The sequence below is a fragment of the Camelus ferus genome, chromosome 13, assembly GCF_009834535.1.
Source record: "Camelus ferus isolate YT-003-E chromosome 13, BCGSAC_Cfer_1.0, whole genome shotgun sequence".
Lineage (NCBI taxonomy): Eukaryota > Metazoa > Chordata > Mammalia > Artiodactyla > Camelidae > Camelus > Camelus ferus.
Window position 1 is genome coordinate 137,264 of NC_045708.1, and position 23,070 is coordinate 160,333.

The 23,070-nt window shown below is 63.3% G+C and overlaps 1 protein-coding gene across 8 annotated transcripts in view; it reads left to right on the plus strand.

The window, feature by feature from the left end:
* AGRN (agrin) overlaps window positions 1-23,070 on the plus strand; it is a 33,187-nt gene that overhangs the window by 5,312 nt on the left and 4,805 nt on the right. For 5 of the 8 annotated variants that reach the window (XM_032494818.1, XM_032494820.1, XM_032494821.1 and 2 more), the window contains exons 3-30: window positions 9,474-9,521; window positions 13,585-13,800; window positions 13,914-14,138; window positions 14,221-14,445; window positions 14,639-14,845; window positions 15,934-16,152; window positions 16,236-16,430; window positions 16,522-16,722; window positions 16,807-16,955; window positions 17,044-17,149; window positions 17,439-17,555; window positions 17,638-17,802; window positions 17,986-18,129; window positions 18,234-18,358; window positions 18,433-18,538; window positions 18,616-18,948; window positions 19,028-19,165; window positions 19,598-19,725; window positions 19,871-19,985; window positions 20,070-20,189; window positions 20,293-20,640; window positions 20,840-21,032; window positions 21,151-21,366; window positions 21,834-22,063; window positions 22,156-22,290; window positions 22,390-22,486; window positions 22,593-22,757; window positions 22,844-22,955. In XM_032494818.1, coding sequence (XP_032350709.1) covers window positions 9,474-9,521; window positions 13,585-13,800; window positions 13,914-14,138; window positions 14,221-14,445; window positions 14,639-14,845; window positions 15,934-16,152; window positions 16,236-16,430; window positions 16,522-16,722; window positions 16,807-16,955; window positions 17,044-17,149; window positions 17,439-17,555; window positions 17,638-17,802; window positions 17,986-18,129; window positions 18,234-18,358; window positions 18,433-18,538; window positions 18,616-18,948; window positions 19,028-19,165; window positions 19,598-19,725; window positions 19,871-19,985; window positions 20,070-20,189; window positions 20,293-20,640; window positions 20,840-21,032; window positions 21,151-21,366; window positions 21,834-22,063; window positions 22,156-22,290; window positions 22,390-22,486; window positions 22,593-22,757; window positions 22,844-22,955 — 4,778 coding nt within the window. Of the gene's footprint in view, window positions 1-8,707; window positions 8,901-9,473; window positions 9,522-13,584; window positions 13,801-13,913; window positions 14,139-14,220; window positions 14,446-14,638; window positions 14,846-15,933; window positions 16,153-16,235; window positions 16,431-16,521; window positions 16,723-16,806; window positions 16,956-17,043; window positions 17,150-17,438; window positions 17,556-17,637; window positions 17,803-17,985; window positions 18,130-18,233; window positions 18,359-18,432; window positions 18,539-18,615; window positions 18,949-19,027; window positions 19,166-19,597; window positions 19,726-19,870; window positions 19,986-20,069; window positions 20,190-20,292; window positions 20,641-20,839; window positions 21,033-21,150; window positions 21,367-21,833; window positions 22,064-22,155; window positions 22,291-22,389; window positions 22,487-22,592; window positions 22,758-22,843; window positions 22,956-23,070 lie in introns of those variants that run through there. The other 3 variants (XM_032494825.1, XM_032494824.1, XM_032494823.1) reach the window with 3 other exon arrangements.

Genomic DNA, 23,070 nt, shown 5'->3' on the forward strand with positions numbered 1-23,070 from the left:
AGAGAGCCCCTGTCCCTGTCACACCTCTCCCCCACCCCAAAAAGGCCAAGGTCAAGGGGCACATCCTTCCAGGCCCACCTCCCTGGTGCTACCCTTGGCGGCCCCCACCTCATCCCCGCCTGGGCACTGCTCCCTGCAAGCGTCCTGAAGGGGCACCTGCTGCTGCGTCCCCAGCTCTACTAGGACTGGCCTTCCTCAGTTTCTCCCCAGGGCCTGCAGGGTCTTTCTGGCTCTGGGCCCCTTCCCCAGCCTCCAACCCCAGGAAGCCCCTCCTCCTCCTCCCCCACCCTCTGCCTGGGGAGCCACATTCCTAGCATAACTGAGACAGGTATGTGTCCCTCCCTGTGCGCCACCTTTGGGTGAGGGAGACCTGCTGCTCTGGAGCAGCCTCTTCTGGAAGGGGACCCCTGCCCCTGCTTTGTCAGGGAAGTGGCCTGGCCTCTTCCAGTGCCAGCTGCCCACGCACCGTGAACCTGCCCAGGCTGGCAGCTGAGCAGGCATCTCCTCCAGCCTTTGAACACTGTGCCCTGGCCTGGGCGCTGCCCACACACTCCCACCACCCTCCCTTCCCCACCTCTTGAAGACTGGTCCTGGGGCCTCCCTGAAGCCTGTAGGAAGGATGTAGGCCTGAGGCCCTTCCCTGGTCCTTTCCCTCCCCACTAGGAGCCAGGAGCAGAGAAAGGAAGTGTTGTCTGCCCTTTCTGGGCCTGGCACAGGGACAGGGTCGGAGTGAGTCTGGCAGTGGCCCAGCCTAGCCCTGCCCTGCCCAGCCCTGAAGCCAGGGGTCTTGGCACCCACACTCCTCGCCCTAGCCTGGTCGGGCTGATTCCGGCAAGCACCCTCCCTTCCTCCCTGCCGAGCCAGCTGTCCAGGGCCTTCTGGAAGGCAGTCCTACAGCTCAGGCTGGGTCCCTGCCCCCCAATCCCCACCCCTGCCTCTGCAGACACCCCCAGACAGGGACTGGCTCTCCACAGAGGTGGGGGGCAGGTGGAAGTCCAGGGGGAGGTTTCTGGGCTAGCTCCCTTAGAGCTGGGGGCACCCCCCCAATTCCTCTGGGCCTGCCCTACTCCCTCCACATTCCTCCCTGTTGAGGTGGGAGGTGGTTTCTCCCTGTTCCTGTTTCCCTCTAGACTGTGGGTTCTCACTCCACCCCCTACAGACCTGCCCATGCCCTGCCTGGCCCCTCCCCTAGCCAGGTCGGCCAAGAGGAGGCAGGTCCAGGCTGGAGGCTGCCCAGCCACCGGGGCTTTCTCTTCCTTCCAGCAGCTGGGGGTGGGGCATCTGCCCAGGTTGGGCGTGACCCCTCGCTGCACTGTCTGCTCCCCACCTGGGGGTCCCTGGTAGGAAGTCAGCATGAAAATGGACTTGTACCGGCTTTGACTTACCCAGGCCCACCCACCATGTGCTGGCTTCCTCGCTGGGGCATCCCTGGGGAATGGGGGTGGGGAGTGGGCTTTGCTCCTGAAACCAAAGGGCTTTGGATCCTGTCACTCCCGCTGGGATGCGCTCCTTTTGGGCAGGAATGAGCAGGTGGAAACAGCTCTTGGCTTTTTCCAGACCCCACCCCATCCCCCTGCTCCCCACCCAGAGAAAAGCTCCAGCCTCCATCCTCCATCCTCCCCTGCAGATTGGAAATGGAAAACAAAAAAAAAAAGTTGTTTTGAAACTGTCCTCCCCTCTTTCTCTATCTATACTGGCCTCCCCCAGGGTGCTGGACAGAGCATATTCTGGTACGGCCTGCTCGTGCCCTCGCAGCATCTCTGGGTGCTGGGGCCCATGGTGCACAGAGAAGGAAACAGCAGATCACCTGGCCAGGGCTAGCTGGCCTAGGCCTGGGGCTACAGCCCCCTGCCCCGGCCAGTCCTTACAGGCTGAGGTGGAGGGAGTGCAGATGGTGGGATGGGGCTGTTCCAAGTAAGGTTAGCCAAAGAACGGGCCCAGACTTTAGCGCCTTGGGTCCAGCCAGAGATCATTCTCACCATCCCCCTGCCACAGTCAGGCCAACACAGCCTCCTCCAGCCTGCTCCGCTTCCTTTCTGAAGGGTTAATCCCCCCAGCCCTTTGAGAATCAAAGCCTGCCCCCACCCCCATCCCCACAGGAGGGTGGAAAACAGCTGCAGAAACTGGCCTCTCTCCTGCCCCTGCCCCAAGTCCTTTGCCTCCACCTGTGGGACCCAGGCCAGCTGCCCTCTCCCATCACCAAGATCTACCCTTGCCTTGAGGCCTGGGGGTTGGGGGGCGTGGAGAATGGGCTCCCTTTCCTGTCCTGCTCTCCTGACCCTAGCACCCCCTTCACCACTGGGATGGGGGAGCCATGGCTGGGCGGGCGCTGCAGGCACAGTCCCTGAAGTCGGCCCAGGAGCAGTTGACACTCCACCCCAGAGCCCCAGGAAGTGCCCACTTCTCACCAAGTAGAAAAAGGAATCCCAGAAATGAGACGGCACCCCAGTGACAATCACCCTGATGACAGTGACACAGCTCATCAGGAGGGCACTGAGCCCCCATGAGCTACACCTGAGCTTAGGAGGGATCATGCTCTAGTCCCAGGCTGCAGCTGGGAGCTGGGGGGAGGGTGACTTAGGCCCCTGGTGGAGCCTCCAGTGGGGAGGGAAGCTCCCCTCAAAGGGGCCTCTCCCCCCAGAGTAGATCCTGAGAACTTCCTCTGAGGAAGGCCCCCTGCCAGGGGCTGCTTACAGCTGGACCTGGGAAGAGGAAGATGGCCCCTCCCAACTCCCCTCCCCCACATGGCTTAGAGACGTGGGATGGGGGAGCTCTCTGTCCTCCCAGGCAGCCAGCTGTTTCCAGCTGTGTGGCCTGCACATGTGCGTGTGCATGTGTTTGCATGCATGTTTGCCCACGTGCCTGCAACCTCAGGTGTACCAATCTGCACACGAGAATTCTGGTTCCGTGGCCTGTGGTTCCTGCCATCTTTGTTTCTCTGGGCTCAGCCTGGGGAGGGGACCCTGTAGGTGCTCTGCCAACAGACTGATAGTGGGCAACCCTGGCTTGTGTCCCAGGGGCCTCAGAACAGGCAGGGCTCCAGGTCCCATCTCTTGCCTGCTGCCCCAGTGTCCAATGCCCCCCCACCTCCATAGCTGGCAGAGGTCTGGGCACCTCCTCCTGCAGGGTCTGCCTCTGGGTTTCTCAGTGCCAGAGATGGAAATGCTGCGGTAGGGACAGGAAGAGTCCCTGGGGCCACTTGGGTTCCCTGTCCCCTCTCATGCCTGACAGACCCTGAGTCTGACACAGCTAGGAAGCCAAGCAGGGCAAGTCAGGAGAGGTGGGTCTGCCACTGGCCTGAGGTGGGCCGGAGATTTCCCCGCCTCTCCCTTAGCAGCTGCCCCTGGGACAACCCACGCTGGCCCTGGGAGAAGCAGGCAGCCTGGTGTGGCTACTGGAGGCGCCAGTCCCTCTGAGCATTGATGTGTGGTCCCCGTGTACATCAGAGAGAAATAAGAGCACAGATATCTGGGCCAGACTGTGGCATGTCCCTGGGCCACCGGTCGGGAGGGGCTGTGTGCCCACTTCTCTTCCTGGAGGGGGAGGCACTGAGGCTGGCTAGGCTCCATTCACGAATCCATCCTTTGGTTCCCTCCTCATCCACGCATTTACTCACTCATTGGCCCAGCAGCCAATCCTCACAGGGTCACTGGAAGGGACTGCTGCTGCTACCTGCACAAGGTTCCTCGAGGTTCTGGATGGGCTTCCCAAGGAGGCCAGGGGTGAGTTGTGTGTTGAGGAGTAAAGGTGAAGGGGGAAGGGCATTCTGGGTATGAAAACAACATGACAAGGTTTGAGGGTGCAGGGAGCAGCAGGCAGTCCCTGTAGCTTAGGTGAGGGGTGGGAGAAAGTGGCTGCGGGCGTGGTGCAGGGGAGAGGGCTGGAAATCCACAATCAAGGGCCATCACCCACTGGCTGGGAGGGTGGTATCCTCCCCTCTGAGCTGGAGCCTCCCCACCTGATGCTGCACCTTTCCTGCTAGTCCTGCTCACTCTCCCCCAGGGAGAAACTGCCTGCACCCTGGCTGCCTCCACAATCTCTCTGTCCTGTGTCTGGTCATCTGCCTTTGTGGTTCTCTGCTTTCTGGTGGGTCTCTCCGCCCCTTTGTTCCCTGCCTCTTCTGGTTCCAGTTTGTGTCCGTCCGTCCGCCACTCCTCTTCATCCTGACACCTAGCTGGTCAACACCTCTATGAAGCACCGCCCACCAACTCAGACCTTTGTTCTGGACTGTGCATCCCTCACTGCCTGCCTGTGGTGCCTGTGGCCCTCGACAGGAACACGGGGTCTCCTGACTCACCAGGCACGGACCACACCTGAGTGCCTCCCTGGCTCCCCCAGCTTTCTCTTTCCTCCCAGACATGGGCAGGGCCTGGACAAAAGAGGTGGACTTGGGGCTGTCCTGGAGGGGAGGGACAGAGGGCATGGACAAGCTCCACCCTATCCTACCTTTTCTCCAGGTGCCCAGTCTCCCCCTCTTCTGTCCTGCTGGCACCCCCTGGTGGCTGCAGTCTGACCTGGCAGATGTCCAGGCCCTCCTGCCAGGGCTTCCCAGGCCTGAGGATTGTGGGTGGCTCCTTATCTCCCACTGGTAGCCCCTGTTGCCCTTAGGCCTCACCACGCTGACCCCTCCTGGTCTCCGGCAGCCTCCTAAGTCTGTTCTCACCTGAGCCTTTGTAATTGCCTCTGTCTGGAGGTGCAAACCCCTCTTCCCATCATTCAGGTCTCTGAACAGATACACACTCCTTAGACCCTCCAATCTATTGCACCTTCTGCCACAGTGTAACCTCCCTGAGGGCAGGGAGCTTACCCGATTCAGGACACACTTCCTGCACTTAGCCCACCGATGGAGGAGCTCAGACAGGCTGGTGAGGGAGGCACGGACCTGGGCAGGATCAGTGCTGAGTAACGAGGGAGGGAGGAGTGCCAGAGGTCAGCCGCCCACAGCTGCCTTCCAAGCGGCCAGCGATTGCTGCCCTATGAGCCAGCCCTGCTGAACCCCTTCCCCAAACTCGGCAGCGCCGGCTAACTGACGGAAGTGTGGGCCCTGCCTGGTGGCTGGTGGGTGGGCATGGGCGCCTCCCAGCCTCACCTGGGTTGGTGATCCCAGGCCTGGGCCGGACGCTTCCTCCTTCCCAGCGGCTGGCCCCAGTCCAGCAGCGACGTCCCGCTGTGAAACGCCCATTGTCTACTGAGGCCGAAGGGGAGGGGAGGGGACGGCCCTAGCCTGAGACCGGACACCAGGAGGCCTGGAATGGAGGAGGGGGCCTGCCCAGCCGGGCCTCTTCCCCTCCCCCACCGGGGAGGCCGGACACCTATGACTATGGGCCGCCTGGCAGCCAGCGCTCCACCGCTCGACGCGCTTCACAAGCAGTGTACCCTCTAGATCCCAGGGGTGGGGGCAGGCTGACGGCGCGCTCCGCCAGACCCGCGGAGGTGCCGCAGGTCGCGAGACTCAGACAGCAGAGGGGTGTGCGCATGCGCGATGTGTGCACGCCGCCAGGAGGGCGGTGCCGCCCCACCCCCCAACCCATCCTTTCGAAGAGAGCTGGGCCCAGACCTTCTGGAATGAGGAGGTGTCTGCATAAGAAAGGGGCCAGCGGGTGGCCAGTAGGTAGGACACCCCCATGCTCTCTAGACTACACTCCCCACCTTCCTTCTCAGGGCCAGGGAGTACGTGGAGGTGCCCAACCACACGCGTGTATGTGGGGTCACACCCAGTGTGTGTTGTGAGGATGAAGGACAAGCTTTGTATTGCATGAAGGTGTGAATGTGATGCCCAGTGTGTACGCATGCAGGTGAGCGTGGAGGGAGTGACACCCAGTGCCTGTGCAAACTTCAGCAAGTGGGTGTACATATGTCTGCAGATGAGACCTCATCGAGTGTGTGTGTGTGTACACATGTGAGCAGTAGCATGTTGATGTGTGCAAGCCCAGATAGGGGCTGATCTCTGGTCCAGAGTATCCTCTGTTCCATGAGTCTGGGTGGGCTGGTCAGGGCTGAATGATTTTGAGTCTGAAAATCCCAAAATAGCTCGGATAGCCCGAGCTCCCCTCCCCCTGCTGGGTCTGGGGCCTCAATGGCCCTTTGTCTCTCTGAAGGCGCCCAACCCCTATGGGGGCTCAGACTGACTGGGGCTGGGAGGGACTAGTCTGCCTGCTGGTTCCCCTTTCCCCAGGCCAGGCCTGATAGGCCTTAAGCCCCACCACCACCACGTGGGCATCTAAGGCCAGCCCATTTGTGGGCAGATCCTAGGCTCTGGTCTCTGCCTTGTGGAGGAGGAGGTCTCCCCTACCAGGGTTGGAGCCCACTGATGGAAGCCCCCCCCCCCACCAACTCTGGTCCTTTGCCTCCCCCTCCTCCTGCAGAACCCACTCATGATGTCCCACAGCTGCAGTGGCAGCAGCAAAGAGGGACCATGTGTGGGTGTGGGCCCAGTGGGCATTGCCAGGGCGTTAACTTGTCTGTGGGCCCCTCCTTGAGCCAAGGGATTTGGACTGCAGTCCTGGGAGCTGCAGTGAGAAGTAAATGGGAAATGTGTCACTGTTGGGCTCACCACACCAAGTCCGGGGCTCTGGGCCAAGCCCTGCCCTGAGGAGATAAAAAGTCAGACCCTGCCCTGGGTGATCCCAGTCCAGGCCAGCACCCTGGGAGCTGCCGCCACAGTCAGTGTGGTGTGGGCAGTGCCAAGGTGAGGTGAGGTAGGGAGTGGGAGGCTCCCCAAGGAGAGGCTGAGGCTGTTCGGGTGCCAGGGTCTTCAGGTGGCCTGACAGATTGCTGCTCTGGGTCCAGCACTGTGTGGGGTCGGGGGACCATTTTGTGTTTTGCCTTTTCCTGCAAGGTTTCAGTAGAACCTCAGGTTTCAGGGCTCCAAGGGGTCTGACCTCTGCCGTGGGTGATGGGAGACCGTGACAGGGTCAGCTGACCCCTTTGGGATTTGGTGCCTGGCCAAGAGATGGAAAAGAGTCTAAGGGAGATGGACCTGGCAGAACTGGGCACTGGCTGGCAGGTGGTTTTCCCACCTGAGGAAGGTTGGGATGGGACATGGAGAGCCCACTTGACTAGGCGGGAGTGAGCGGGGCGAAGAGGATACTCCAGGGACATGTTCGTGAGGCACCGGGATGTGGTGGGGAGGACCTGAGTCCCAGGTGGGCCGTGTGCCCTGGCCTGCTGTGACGTCTGTCCTGGCCTGCTGTGACGTCACGGCCCCGATGTTCCCGGACGACCGGTGGGGGCGCCCCAGGCTCGCGGACTGGGTCTAGAGCCCCTCGACTATTGGCATAACGCTTATTTACATGAAATTCATTTGCATGTTCCTCCCACAGCGAGGACTGGAGTTGGGGGTGGTGCGTGGATGGTTTGAGGTGCTGCTGTCAGTTCCTAGGGAGGGGTGGCCCACCCTCCCAATTGAACCCAGCCCGCCCACCCCCCACCTGTGCGTACGTACCTAGAGACCCTACCTCGACACTGCCACGATGGGGCCAGCAGGAGCAGAGACACTGACACGCACACACGGTAACATGCAGACCGCAGCCCAGAACGGGGTCCTTCGTGCAGACCAAGCACCCCTGCGGGGACTCAGACAGACCCTCCGAAAGACACTCCTCATGCTCGCCTTGGCCTCGGCCGCTCACGCGCACAGCCAGCCCAACCCAACCCAACCCAGCCCAGCCCAGCCCAGCCCCGCCGGGTGGAATCCGGAGGGGCCCCGGTCCCTGTGCCAGCCCCTCTTACCCATTACACGCCCCCACTCCCCAGCCCCCCACCCAGCCCCAACACCTGCCTCCTCTCCAGCTCCAGCCTCCGATCCTAGTCACCTCCCACCCCAACCCGGGCCCCTAGCCTAACCCTGCACCCTCCCCAGCCCCAACGCCCCACCTCAGCACTAGCCCCTATCTCTTGTAACCTCCCCGGCGCCAGCTCCCTTCCAGCGCTCCCAACCCAGCGTTTCTTTTTGCACCGCCGCCCTCGCGTCCTCATCCGCCCGATCTCTCTTTTCGGCGCAAGCCGCGACTCCCCGCGGACGCTGGGGTCCCCGGAGGCGTCTTCCTTTGTCTCTGCTCCCCGCCCTCTCTCCGCGGCGCCCCTCGCCCCTCACTCACCGCCTCAGCCCCGGCGAGGGCGTGGGGAGCGGGCGCGGCTCGCCGGGAGGCGGGAGGCGAGGAGCGGCCTCCGCGGCCAGCTCTTTATTCTCTCGCTCCGGACGCGCGCTCGCTCCTCCTGCTCGCTGCCGGCGCCGCTCCCGCCTCTGCCGCGGACTGGAGCATCCAAGACCCGCCGCGCCCTGAGCCCCGCCGCGCCTCCCCGCCGAGTTCCGGCCGAGAGGCGGCTCACCGCCAGTCCCCCTCGGGCCGGCCTCTCCAGAGCAGCCGAGCGGCAGGATCCCGGGCTGCGGCACTCCCAGAGGCTTCTGGAAGACTCCGCACAGCCAGAGCCGGTGGAGAGTTGCTGGCGCCTCCGGCCCAGGCCCTGACGGTTTTGGACAGCAGGGGTGGCTGCTGGCCCTCAGTTCCTCCTCTTCCTCCCTCCGAGCCCAAATTTGGGATTTCTACTCCGGGAGAATTCTGCACACCTCCCATTATAAGCCTCATGGGCTGTGGAGGGGCCAGGGGCTGTGACTGGAGCTGAACCTGGAGAAACAGCTGCTGTCAGCTGCCCCAGGGGTCCAAGAATGGGGGGAGTAGCACCGAAGAGGCCTAAGGGAACCCCGTGAGGACCCCCACACCCCGAGAGTGGGGACTGAGGAGCCCGGGCCATGCCTCCGCTGCCGCTGGAGCGGGACCCCCGGCAGCAGCGCGGGGTCTCCCTGCTCGTGCGGTATTTCATGATCCCCTGTAACGTCTGCCTGATCCTCCTGGCCACATCCACGCTTGGCTTTGCGGTGCTGCTCTTCCTCAACAACTGTACGTGTCTGTGGGAGTGGCCACTTCTGCCAGGCCCAAGGTCCCCCGCCTCAGCCACCAAAGATTGGGGGACAGGCAAGGTCACAGAGAGGCCACCAACTGTGGCATGACTCAGATGAGCCACAGCATCTTCCGGGAACACCATGGGTCATTTCCTGGATCCCTGAGCCCCTCTAAGCCTGTCCTGGGGCTTGGGGTGGGGGCTGACCCTCTTCCTGAGCTGCAGAGACAACTTTCTTCAGGAGTTGGAGGGGTAAGGGTGCAGCTGGCAACCCTGGGAGTAGGAGCTTTGGCAGGGCCTGCGGCTCATGTGGGGAGTAGGTGGCAGCCCACACCCCTGCCACTGAGCCTCACCTGGCAGGTGTCAGGCCATGACAGTGCAGCTGGAGGGACAGAGAAGAGCCAGGGCCTCTGCTTTTGTCCACCCCTGGTCCTCAGCCAGTCCTAGGGGCTCACGGTGGGGCCAGGGAAGGGATGTGTGCAAGCAAGAGTGACCCCTCCATACTGGGCACAGGAACAGGCTATGGAAGGACTGGCTCAGGGGGCCTAACTTGGAGATTTATTCTTTTCCAGACAAACCTGGGACCCACTTCACACCAGTGCCTCCGACACCTCCGGATGGTGAGTGGGGGCTCATTGGTAACAGACTGAGCTTGGGAATCTGTGTCCAGAGGGGCAGTGGCACTCTTGGGGTTCAGGGGCTATTCCTGGGGAGTGCACATCAGCTGTGTTAGATGTGTCTGGACAAGGGAACCTGGGTCCTTCCTAGGGAGTCCATAGTGGTGGACAGCAAAGGGGGTGTGGGGCTGGAGTCCCTGGGCCTGGCTACATCTTGGCCTCAAAATTGGGGGGGGGGGTAGTCCTGGAACCCACAGGTTGAGAGGTAGGTCAGACAATGTGTGCAGAGTGGGTGGGAGGGCCTGGGGCGTCAGGGGAGGGCCTCAGAAGGACCAGCGGAGAGGGACTGGAGGGCCTGTCCCTGGGACTGAGCAGGCTGGGGCTGACCTTCTTGACCTGCCTTGTGGGCTAGGGTCCAGCTTCCCCGGGGAGGCCTGCTGGTGTGTGGGTTGTTGTAATTAAGCTCATGTGAGAGGGAAAGAGAGAAAGCTGCTAGTGCTGCAGGAGGGCAAGGGAGAGGGGTGGTCTGGGGTCCTCTCGGGAGAAGGGTGTGCTCCCAGGTGAGCTTTCAGTGCCCAAGTCCACTGCTTAGCAGGCACCTGCCCAGGTCCATGGAAGTACACACACAGAGGGACACTCATACATGGGATGGGCCATGGGAGGGGACAGGTCCAGGACTGAGTTTCCCATGGGCTGTGGGCAAGAGACCTAGAGCCGGCTGGATTTAAACACCCTCCTCTCTTTCAGTGTCCTCAGCCTCCTCTCCTGAAGCCCAAAAGCCTGGTGTGTCTCTTCCTTTGCACACACACACTGGCCCTCCCCACAGCTGCCCACGTGGGCCCCATACCTGCACTATGATCCCGGTGCCCACTTGGGGACAGCTATACACCATGACCATCGCATCCCTCCCAGTCACACACACTGCACATTCTTGGCCACAGGCAGGGCTCAGGGCATCCGCTCCATCCTCCAACCTACCCGAGTCTGGGAGGAGAGTTAAATATACCCACTCCAACCCGAGGCTATAAAAAGCCAGCGCCGCCTCCAGCACCGCACATTGTGAGGGGGCTTTGGCAAGCTGGGAGTGAGGCTCCTGCAGAAGGGCATAGACAGGGGCAGGGGCAGCAGAGCCCAGGAGGTGACCCTTCAGGGCCATGCAGCTTACAGGTGTCTGGGTGCTCCACCTGTGCTACCATGGTGCCGCATGCATGATGACAGGGCTAATACAGGTGGGCATGAGTGGTGCCTGACAAGGGCAGGCTGTTAGGACGAGCTGTGCCTGCTCTCGTGTGTGTGTAAGTGTGCCATCTCGCTTGTCTGTACACATGGTTTCTGTGCTCATGCATGCTTTATCTTGAATCAAGAAGTCATCTTGAGCCTCTGTGATCCCCTAGCTCTGTAGGGGAGCAGACACCAGGGGTGCACTCATCTGACCTAACGGCCCGAGGGCCTGGGGAGGAGATGGGATGAGAACCATGTGCCCCAGCCTCAGCTTTGCCTGAACTATATCACCAAATGCAGCCAGGAGAATGCCCCTCAGGAACTGTCACTCTGAGAAGGGAGTGGACAGTGGAGGGGCTGGGACCTGGACCTGCCTATCTGACCTGGGAGTCTGTGCTGAGGCCTCAGCTCTGTGCTACCCACTCCAGGGGCACCCTGACCCCTCCTCTGCCCTCAGCCACCTCTAGTCCAATAGCTAGTCCCACGGAGCTTGTCCTTGAAATAGCTCTGGCGTCCTGCCCCAAGTCACTCACCTTCCAGTCCATCCTCCAAGTACCTGACCTGCTACCCCAGCCTTGCTCACCACGGGTGAGCTGCCATTCACCACCACCACTTTCCTTCCCAGGTCTCTGTCTTGAAGGGACAAAGCAGGGCCCTGGGGTGTGGAGGGAGGGTGCAAGTCTTGGCGGGTGAGGAACTTACTGGTCATCTAGGAGTAGGTGTCCTTCACCAAGGGGTTGGGATTTCGGGTGTTATCTGGCTAAACCAAGGTGACCAGAAGGAGAGAAAGGCTTGAGCCCGAGGGCATAGACACAGCAGCTGACCAAGGAGCCTGAGAGGCAATGAGGTGACTAGGTCTTTGGCCACGGGGTCATGACCCTGGGAGAGACCTTGGTCAGCAGGTCCAGCTGAAGCCAAATAGGGCAGCCAGCCAGATGTAGCCATTGCCCGTGGATTTGGCCCGGGGGTCCTGGTGCCTTGGGCAGGAGAGGGCTGAAGGTGAGAGGGAAGTGCTAAGGGGAAAGAGAAGCAGACAGCAGGAGATGGAGGGTGAGAAGAGGCGTTAAGTGTGGACCGTGTTTGAGCCAGGACAGGGGTGTGTAGTCGTGGTGGCTGACCCCTCCCCCTCTCCACAGAGCTGTGGGCCAGGCCTCTCCAGGCCTTTGCAGGTGTTGGCTCATTAAGCCTCACAACAACCCTTCGAGGGAGGTCCTATTGTCCTCATTCACACAAGGAGGTTCTGAGATGTGGTGATGGGATAACTTGCCCACAGTCACGTGGCAGGCGAATGTAAGGTGACCGCCTGGCTCCCGGACCTGACGAGGGGCCTCGGTGGTGCCCAGAGGAGGTGGGGGGAGGACAAGGCTGAGGTGGTGGGAGGGGAGCCTCGGTAGGTTGCAGAATCCATGCTGACCCCACCCTTGCCTCCGGCCCCTGTTCACTCAGCCTGTATTGGGTGGGAGCAGGGGCTCTCAGACAGACAGCAGGAGCCTGGGGTGGGCTGTTGCTGTGGTGACAGCTCCCTGTGCAGCCCCACCCCCCCTGGAATTGAGGGTGCTTCCTCTTGCCCCACTTCCTGAGCCTAATGGGAGGTGATGGAGATACCCCTGTCCCCCCCATGATTTATTAACAATAATTGGACCCAATTAAACACTTATTAGATCCAGACAGCGGCAGCCCGTAATTGTGGGTGTGTAGTCCTAGCTGGGGTCCTGTGCAGTCAGTGTGCCCCCTGCCCTGACACTGTGCTCAGGAGGGGCTGTCCCCGAGGGCTCTGCAGAAGCTCCGTTATAGGATGTGTGCTGGGGACATGACAAAGTTGAGAACTGAAACATTTAAAGAAGAAAACGTCAGGTCTGCAGAGCCCAGGTGCTAGGGTCCCTGAGGAGGTCATGCTGAGCATGAGGTGGGCAGCAGGGCCTGGGGAGGGGGGTGGGGGCTCAGGAGGACAGGTGGGGAAGGATGAGGTGTGTGGGTACCCAAGGGGCCCCAGGGAGAGATGACCTGGTCAGCTTGCAGCTGGGAGGCCCAGGAGGACGGGAGGGCAGGAGCTGCTGCAAAGCACGGACCTGGGGGAGGCTGGCTGTGGGGGCATGGAAGGTGGGGGAGTAGGCAGGGAAGGGCTTGTGTGGGGACAGGCCTGAGGAGAGGGGAGGCCTCCAGAGGAGCAGGAGGGAGGAGGCATGAGAAGAAAGGGGGAGCCTGGGCCAGCCAGGGCACTGGGTTCTTGGACGAGGATGGAAAATGTGACATGACCTCAGATACCACCACCCCCTGCCCTGCCGCTGTGTGACCTCAGGCGGGTCCATGAAAGGCAGGGGAGCTGGTCCCTGGGGAGGTGGCAGGGGAAAGTCAGTGTGGACAGTGGAGCAGCTCTCAGGGAAGAGGGTGGGCCAGGCGGGGGCTCTGAGGGGTAGAGGTCACGATCAGATGAGGGACTTTGATTCTGAGGTGGGGAGAGGATTCTGAGGTGGGGAGAGGCTCCTGAGCGATTCCCTGTAGTAGCATTGGCCTAGGGGCTGTTTGCCCCATGTGTGTGTGGGGGGATGGGTAAGTAGCGGATGCCTTGCTCCCTCCTACAGGTGCGGTCTGGGATGCCCTATCCACAGTTGTGAGGCTGGGAGCGAGGGCAGAGAAGATGGGCAGGGGTTTGAGAGGGGAAGGCATAAGGCCCTGGCAGTGATGGGAGCACACGTGTGTTCCTCTGAGCGCCAGCACGGACGTGGGCAGACACGCATGTACACATGTGACTGTCCATGCAAGGTCTCTGCAGGTGTGTAGACACTGGACCGTGGGCCAGGTGGTCCTGACCCACCACGTCCTGTCTTCTGGCCCCACCTCGAAGCATGCCGAGGAATGTTGTGTGGCTTCGGTGCCGTGTGTGAGCCCAGCGCAGAGGGTCCGGGCAGAGCCTCCTGTGTGTGCAAGAAGAGCACCTGCCCCAGCGTGGTGGCACCTGTGTGCGGCTCAGATGCCTCCACCTACAGCAACGAGTGCGAGCTGCAGCGGGCACAGTGCAGCCAGCAGAGGCGCATCCGCCTGCTGCGCAGGGGACCCTGCGGTAAATGCTGGGCAGAGCGGGGGCTGGGCCTGCAGTGGGAAGGGGGACAAGGAGGGCCGGGCAGGGTGGGCAGGGCCAGCGACGAGTGTGACCCCAGCCTGCCCCGCCCACAGGGACCCGAGACCCTTGCTCCAATGTAACCTGTAGCTTTGGCAGCACCTGTGCGCGCTCAGCAGACGGTCTGACGGCCACGTGCCTGTGCCCTGCCACATGCCAGGGGACCCCCGAGGGCCCCGTGTGTGGCAGCGATGGCACTGACTACCCCAGCGAGTGCCAGCTCTTGCGCCGTGCCTGCGCCCGTCAGGAAGACATCTTCAAGAAGTTCGACGGCCCTTGCGGTGAGCGCTGCCCCTGCGCATGCAGCATGGCCTTGGTCTGTGCACAGCAGCTGTACCCTCACCTCCGCCTCCGTTCCTCCAGACCCCTGCCAGGGCGCCCTCAATGACCTCAGCCGCGTCTGCCGCGTGAACCCGCGCACACGGCGCCCGGAGATGCTCCTGCGGCCAGAGAGCTGCCCTCCCCGACGGGCACCTGTGTGTGGGGATGATGGGGTCACCTATGATAACGACTGCGTCATGGGCCGAACGGGAGCCACCCGTGGTCTCCTCCTCCAGAAAGTGCGCTCTGGCCAGTGCCAGCCCCGAGGTGTGCAGCTCCTGGGGGAGGGCCCCATCCTGGCACCCTGCATGACCCAGGACCCTGCCTGTCCCCACCCTCTTCTGCCCGCCTCAACGGTCCCCACTCACCACCTCGGGTGCCCTGGGATCCCCTGCACATCCCAAAGTGGGGCGTGACGTGGCACTCCGGCCCTTCTGATCGCCTTGCTCCCCACCCCCAGACCAGTGCCCGGAGGCTTGCAGGTTCAGTGCTGTGTGCCTGTCCCGCCGAGGCCACCCCCGCTGCTCCTGCGACCGTGTCACCTGTGATGGAGCCTACAGACCCGTGTGTGCCCACGATGGGCACACATATGACAACGACTGCTGGCGCCAGCAGGCCGAGTGTCACCAGCAGCACAGCATCCCTGCCAAGCACCAGGGCCCGTGTGGTGAGCACCACGGGTGGGGTCCACACCGGGAGCAGGCTGGTCCTGCCACGGTCCCTGCTGCCTGTCATCACACACCATCTCCATCCCAGTCATACTCCTCCTCGGGTTGTGAGGGAGGGCTGGTCACTTTGGGGCACCTGGCAGGGCTATTGTCTGCCAGCGGGCTCTGGGGTGGTGGAATCCATCAGGAAGGTGCCTGCAGCGCCTGGGGGGATGTGGGGTGGAGGCAGAGGTCCATGTGCAGGCTCCCTGGTACCTGTGTGCAGCTGTCCTGCCCGTCAGCCCCCAAGTCCTCTGGGTCCCACCCTCCTGGGACACACATAGCCCCCTTAGAGGCAACATCTCCGTCGGGCTTTGAGGCGCCAGCAGAGGGCAGAGACGGCGTGTCCGGCGTGGGCTGGGGCACTGCCCACCTCTCACTCCGTCCCGTCAGTCGCTCTGTCCATCTTCCCGGTCTCTCTGCGTCTGTCTCCTTTCCTCTGCCCTCCCTTCCCTCTTGGCTCCACCTCTTGTGTCTTCCAGCCTGACCTGCTGGCAGGATGAGGTACCGCGCCTGCGGCCAGGAGCTCGCAGCCTGAGGTCTGCCCCCCGCGCGGCAGGGGGGGGTGGCTCGCTGCTGCCTGGCCTTGTGGTCCTCAGAGCAAGTGGACAGACACCTCCCCCCCGTGTGGCCCTGAGTGTGACTCTGGGTTGCAGACTCCCCTACTGCCACAGAGAGAGAGACCCGCCCCCCCACATGCCTGGGTGTCCCGGGGCTGCTGAAGGTCAAGGGTCAGTGGCCTGGGTGGGCTGGGTAAGCCTGGCCCTGACAACCCACTGAGGGCAGTCAAGAAAGTCCTGTGTCTTGAGGGCAGTCCCGCCCCACACTCATGCAGGGGCCTGGGGCCGTTTGGGTCTGTGTCCCTGTCCACATCTGTCCTGTGTCTGTCCCTTTCTCTGCTGTGTCCTGTGCATCTGGCCCTTCTCCTGGTCCACTTTTCCTCTGCCATCCCCACCCTGGGAGAGGGCCTGCTGCGTGGGGCTGGGGGCTTTGTGCATTGCCAAGGAGAGCAGGTGGGGACCCTGCTGAGTGGCCATGTTGTCCCTAGACCAGCCCCCGTCCCCCTGCCGTGGGGTGCAGTGCCCATTTGGGGCCACATGTGCTGTGAAGAATGGGGAAGCTGAGTGTGCGTGTCAGCAGGCGTGTTCGGGCATCTACGATCCCGTGTGTGGCAGCGATGGCGTCACGTATGGCAGCACGTGCGAGCTGGAGGCTACGGCCTGCGCCCTCGGGCGGGAGATCCGGGTGGCTCGCAGAGGACCCTGTGGTCAGTGGTGCACGAGTGGGTCTCGTGAGTCTCACTGGGGGTGGGCTGTCCTGGTCACCATGGTGATGGAGCCTTCTCCCCAGACCGCTGTGGGCAGTGCCACTTTGGAGCCCTGTGCGAGGCTGAGACTGGGCGCTGCGTGTGCCCCTCTGAGTGCGTGGCTTTGGTCCAGCCTGTGTGTGGCTCTGACGGGCGCACTTATGCCAGTGAGTGTGAACTACACGTCTATGCCTGCACCCACCAGATCAGCCTGCACGTGGCCTCGGCTGGACACTGCCGTGAGTGGGGCTGGGCATGCTTGGTGGGCTGTGGTCCTGTGCCTCCTCCAGCCGGTGTCAGCTGACCCCGGCCTGGCTCCACCTTCTGCAGAGACCTGCGGAGATACCGTGTGTGCCTTTGGGGCAGTGTGCTCGGCAGGGCAGTGTGTGTGTCCCCGGTGTGAGCGCCCTCCGCCTGGCCCTGTGTGTGGCAGCGATGGTGTAACCTACCGCAGTTCATGTGAGCTACGCGAGGCTGCCTGCCAGCAGCAGGCGCAGATCGAGGAGGCCCGGGCAGGGCCGTGTGAGCAGGGTAGGTTCGGGGCACAGCTGGTGTGGGCTGCTGGGCACCCACCTCAACCAGGACTCTGCAGGTGACCCAGCCTCCTCCCCATAGCTGAGTGCGGCTCAGGTGGCTCCGGCTCTGGAGAGGATGGCGAGTGTGAGCAGGAGCTGTGCCATCAGAGAGGCGGTGTCTGGGATGAGGACTCGGAGGACGGGCCGTGTGTCTGCGACTTCAGCTGCCAAAGTGTCCTGAGGAGCCCGGTGAGGACACCCCCCCCAACCCCCACCCCAACTCTGGACAGGCCGTGAGATGGGGGCTGCAGCTGCCCTACTGACACCATTCCCACAGGTCTGCGGCTCAGATGGGGTCACTTACAGCACCGAGTGTGAGCTGAAGAAGGCTAGATGTGAATCCCGGCAAGAGCTGTACATCGTGGCTCAGGGAGCCTGCCGCGGTGAGTGGGCATGCAGGGCATGTTCAAAAGTACATGTGCACACAGCTGTGAGGCGTGTGGGGTGGTTCATGGTTGTTGCATGTGCGCGGTGGTGGGCGTGTGAACATGTGTATGGTGTTTTAAGTGTGCAGTGTTGTGCGCATCCACGTTTGTGCAGCTGCAGTGTGGACGTGTGTGGCTGCCAGTCAACGAGTGTGTACTAAGTACCTACTGTGTGCCGGGCTGGGCTTCACTGCAGGGAGGGAGCAGTGAATCAGTGAAGCATCTAAACCCCTGCCCCTTCCTGCAGGCCCTACTCTGGCCCCGCTGCCACCTGCAGTTCCCCTGCACTGCACTCAGACCCCCTACGGCTGCTGCCAGGACAACACCACTGCTGCCAGGGGTGTGGGCCTGGCTGGCTGCCCCAGTGAGTACGCGAGCCTGGCCCTGACCCGCAGCCAGGAAGAGCCACGCGGCGGCAGTGACCCTGTCTCGCCCTGGCCTTGCAGGCTTCTGCCAGTGCAACCCACATGGCTCCTACAGCGGCACCTGTGACCCAGCCACAGGCCAGTGCTCCTGCCGCCCGGGCGTGGGGGGCCTCAAGTGTGACCGCTGTGAGCCCGGCTTCTGGAACTTCCGTGGTATCGTCACTGATGGCCGGAGCGGCTGCACCCGTGAGTGACAGGGCCCACAGTTGGTCCCCGGCCAAGCACTCCCACTTGTCCCCTGGGTCCCTGGGCCCCTCTTCCTACCTGCCAAGACTGCAGCCTGACCCACACCTGGCAGGGGCTGGGTCAGGCTCTGGGGCCCATGGGGAAGCCAGGCACAGATCTCAGCTTCTTCCCCCTGCCTCCCAGCCTGTAGCTGTGACCCCCTGGGTGCCGTGCGGGATGACTGTGAGCAGATGACCGGGCTGTGCTCCTGCAAGCCTGGGGTGGCTGGACCCAAGTGTGGGCAGTGTCCAGACGGCCGTGCCCTGGGCCCTACTGGCTGTGAAACAGGTGAAGCCCAGGCCTGGCACTGCACCAGGCTCCTGTGCTGGGGGTGGGGCCATCGCAGAGATCAGGCCTCTTAGTCAGTGGGGTCTCCCATGTCTGTGCCTCAGACTCCTTGGCACCCAAGACCTGTGCTGAGATGCACTGTGAATTCGGGGCATCCTGTGTGGAAGAGGCTGGCTCTGCCCACTGTGTATGCCCAACACCCACCTGTCCGGGGGCCAGTGCTGCCAAGGTGAGGAATGGGGAGTGTGGAGGATGGTGGGGGTGGGGAGGGGCCTCCCCCCAGCATCCTTGCCCTGTGCCCAGGTCTGCGGGTCAGATGGAGTCACCTACGGCAACGAGTGCCAGCTGAGGACCATCGCCTGCCGCCAGGGCTTGGACATCTCTATCCAGAGCCTCGGCCCCTGCCAGGGTGAGGCCTTACCCACTGCCCCAGAACTGACCAGGAAGGCCTGGCCTTAGCCCACCACCTGGACTCTCTCCTTGCAGGAGATGTCGCTTCTGACCCTCATCCCACATCTGCATCTATGGCCACCTCGGGGCTTGACCTGAGCGAGGAGTTGCTGCCCCCACCCAGCGCCCTCCCCCTGACTCCCAGCAGTACCCCCCGCAGCCGGCCCACCCCTCGACCCTTCTCACGACCTCAGACCACTGCCAGCCCTCTCAGGACCACTGCAAGGCCCATGCTGACCATGCCTCCCACGGCCCCCTCCACAGCAGCCAGCCTTGCCACATCTGCCTTCGGTGAATCTGGCAGCGCTGACGGGAGCGGTGATGAGGAGCTGAGTGGTGACCTGGAGGCCAGCGGGGCTGGCTCAGGAGGTGGGCATGGGCTCAGGGGCTGAGGGGGCAGGGCCCAGGAGGGCTGCACTGGGGCTGGGCTCAGACTGCACCTCCCCAGGACTTGAGCTCCCTGAGGGCAACAGTGCGGTGACCCCTGGGCCGCCCATTGAGAGGGCCTCCTGCTACAACTCACCAATGGGCTGCTGCTCAGACGGCAAGACGCCTTCACTGGACGCAGAGGGCTCCAACTGTCCTGGTGAGTGGGTGGCTGGGGACTGGGATGGAGCATGAGAAGTGGACTGGATGCTGTCTCCCAGGCAGCTGGCCTGCCCAGCAGGTGGGCCCTTGGGGTGTGTGGTCTTCTGATTTTGGCACACGTGTGTGCGTGGTCTTGGGGATTCAGCACATGCTCACATACATGTGTTCTCGGCCTCCACACATCTGTGGGTGCCCAGGACCCTGTGCCTAACTTGTTTTTCCTGTTGCAAGCCAACCTGGGGCCCTGCTCCAAGGAATCTGCCTGGTAACTGATGCCAGCCCTGCCCTGAGGCCCCACTAACCTCATGACCATCTGACTAACTGCCACCCGCCCTGCACCCTGCGTGGCTTGCTGCTGGGGCCTGTGCCCGTGGCTGGCCCAGAGGCCAGGCAGGTGCCAGGCACGATCTCACTGCCCCCTCCCCCACAGCCACCAGGGCATTCCAAGGGGTGCTGGAGCTCGAGGGGGTCGAGGGCCAGGAGCTGTTCTACACGCCAGAGATGGCTGACCCCAAGTCAGAGCTGTTTGGAGAGACTGCCAGGAGCATCGAGAGCGCAGTGAGTGTGGGGCCGGGGGCAGGGGTGCAGCCCCTACCAGCCATTGGCCCTTTTCCCAGGACAGACCCCGAGAATCACTGGTGTGGAAGGCCCAAGGGTCCAGCCTGGGCAGCCTCCCGGAGCCTAACCCACTGCCCACCCACAGCTGGATGACCTCTTCCGGAACTCGGACGTTAAGAAGGACTTCCGAAGTGTCCGCCTACGGGACTTGGGGCCCGGCAGCTCAGTCCGAGCCATTGTGGATGTGCACTTCGACCCCAGTGAGCCCCCTGCCCCAGTCCCTCCCAGGAGGTAGTAGGGGACTGCGCTGGGCTCTGTGGTGCTCAAAGTCCCCTCCTCCCCAGCCACAACCTTCAGGGCACTTGATGTGGGCCGGGCCCTGCTCCGGCAGATCCAGGTGTCCAGGCGCCGGTCCCTAGGGGTGAGGCGGCCTCTGCAGGAACATGTGCGGTTCATGGACTTCGGTAAGTGCCTGGCCTGCCACCTGCCATAGCTTGCCTGACCCCTCCCCTGCTGCCCTGAGGACCCCTGCTCCTTGTGGATCCTGACCACTCCCCCTACCCACAGACTGGTTTCCTGCGTTCTTCACGGGAGCCACCCCTGCTGCAGCCACAGCCAGAGCCACCACTGTGGCCCGCCTGCCTCCTTCAGCTGCGACCCCTCGGGCCTTCTACCCTAGTCACACTAGCCGGCCCGTCAGCAGGACCACAGCTCCTGCCACCACACACCAGCTGCCCACCACTGCCCCCAGTCGTGTGCCTGGACGCCGGCCCCTGCCCCCAGGAACCCAGCAGCCCCCAAGGCCCTGCGACTCACAGCCATGCCTCCACGGGGGGACCTGCCAGGACCAGGGCTCAGGCAGAGACTTCACCTGCAGCTGCCCAGCGGGCAGGTGGGGCGCCATCTGTGAGAAGGGTAAGATCATCCGTGCTAGAGAGGGGCAGGGAGGCAGATGGGCCCAGCTGGGGTGCACTAAGCCACTGTCGGGAGCGAGGGGCTGGACAGGGGCATCAGGTTGGGGAAGGGGGACACCCTGCTGGGGGCAGACAGGCGGTCAGGGCCGAGGCAGCCAGGTCCCCCGCACGCTCCATCGGCCCCTCCCTGTCTCCTGCAGCACTGCGCCCCGCCATACCAGCCTTTGGGGGCCACTCCTTCCTGGCCTTCCCTACCCTCCGTGCCTACCACACCCTGCGCCTGGCACTCGAGTTCCGGGCGCTGGAGCTCCAGGGGCTGCTGCTCTACAACGGCAACGCCAGGGGCAAGGACTTCCTGGCACTGGCACTGCTTGGGGGCCGTGTGCAGCTCAGGTGGGTGGCGGGCAGGGGGTGGCCACGGGTGGGGGTGTGGGGTGGGGCGAGGCCTAGCATGGTCCTGGCTCCTTTTGGCTGTCCTGAGGGCCAGCTCTCGCCCCCCCGCCCCCCCCAGGTTCGACACAGGTTCAGGGCCTGCAGTGCTCACCAGCTCCGTGCCCGTGCAGCCTGGCCGGTGGCATCACCTGGAGCTATCTCGGCACTGGCGCCAGGGTACGCTCTCTGTGGACGGTGAGACTCCTGTCCTGGGCCAGAGCCCCAGCGGCACTGATGGACTCAACCTGGACACAGACCTTTTTGTGGGTGGCGTCCCTGAGGACCAGGCTTCTGTGTGAGCACGGAGGAGAGTGGGGTGGCCCTGACCACAGACCCCTGACCATGATCCTAACCCCTGACTCTTGGGGGAGGCATCCAGGAAGTTGAGGCTCCCTGTGAATAGCAAAGGAGTGGATGGATAGGTGTGGACAGTGTCTGTGACCCTGACCCCAACCCTGATCCTTGACCGTGGCCCTGGTTCTGTCCTCATCCTGAGGACCAGGCTGCTGCATGATCACCACGGAGGGGCTGGGCTGGCCGGACCTTCAGTCTGACCCTTGACCTTCAACCCAACCCACCTCCTGATTCTGTCCTGTTTGTGGGACTGTCCACCTTGTGAGCACCAGCAGTGGGCAGTGGGGCGGGGGGAGCAGCCCTGACTCACCATCCTGGCCGACTGATGGATGCCGGTGTCACAGCTGGCAGTGAGAGAGGACACTTCTGGGCTCTGGCCTCTGACCCTGACCCTTATCTTGGTGGCAGGGTGCTTGAGCGGACCTCTGTCAGCGTCGGTCTTAGGGGCTGTATCCGCCTGCTGGACGTCAACAACCAGCAGCTGGACCTAAGCGTATGGCAAGGGTCTGTGACTCGAAGCTCCCGCGTGGGCGAGTGCGGGGACCACCCCTGCCTGCCCAACCCCTGCCTCAGCGGGGCCCCGTGCCAGGCCCTGGAGGCTGGCATGTTCCACTGTCAGTGCCCACCCGGCCGCTTTGGTGAGGGCAGGACCTGGGCTGGGTGCTGGGGGCGCCTGTGTGTCTGTGGGCGGGGCTCAGGCCTCTCAGGACCCCATCCTGTCTCCCTCCAGGCCCGACCTGTGCAGATGAGAAGGACCCTTGTCAGCCAAACCCTTGCCATGGGGCAGCCCCCTGCCACGTGCTGCCCCAGGGCGAAGCCGAGTGCGAGTGCCCCCAGGGCCGGGGAGGCAGCCTCTGCCAAACAGGTGGGGGCATCAGCACTCGGGGCAGGGAGGGCGGTGCGGGTGAGGGGGCTCCAGGGTCAGGGCCCGGCACCCTGTATGACCCCTCTCCTGTCCTCACAGTCTTGGAGCAGGATGGCATCCAGCCCTTCCTGGCCGACTTCAGCAGCTTCTCCTACCTGGAGCTGAAAGGCCTGCACACCTTTGAGCGGGACCTGGGGTCAGTTGGGCAGAGGGCTGGATGAGGGGAAGCAGTCCCCCCACCCCCATCCAACCTTGGGGTGAAGGGGCATTGAGGCCGCTCCGCTGACCCCGTGTGCTCCCAGGGAGAAGATGGTGCTGGAGGTGGTCTTCCTGGCGCGGGGCCCCAGCGGCCTGCTCCTCTACAACGGGCAGAAGGCAGACGGCAAGGGGGACTTTGTGTCACTGGCGTTGCACGACCGCCTGCTGGAGTTCCGCTATGACCTGGGCAAGGGGGCAGCAGTCATCAGGTGTGCACGTGGGCGCAGGGTCCCTCAGGCCCTGGTGGGCAGACCAGCAGAGGCCACAGTCGGCTCACAGTGCCCCTCTTCTCCAGGAGCAAGGAGCCAGTGGCCCTGGGTGCCTGGACCCGGGTCTCCCTGGAGCGGAACGGCCGCAAAGGGGCTCTGCGTGTTGGCGATGGGCCCCGTGTGCTGGGGGAGTCCCCGGTGAGCCGGCGCCTCCTGGGCCTTTCCACCTGCTCCCAGCCACCCCCGGGAGGGAGGCGAGCGGCCCCCGCCCCACAGCCGGCTCTCACTGAACTGTTTTCTCTCCCTTCTGTCC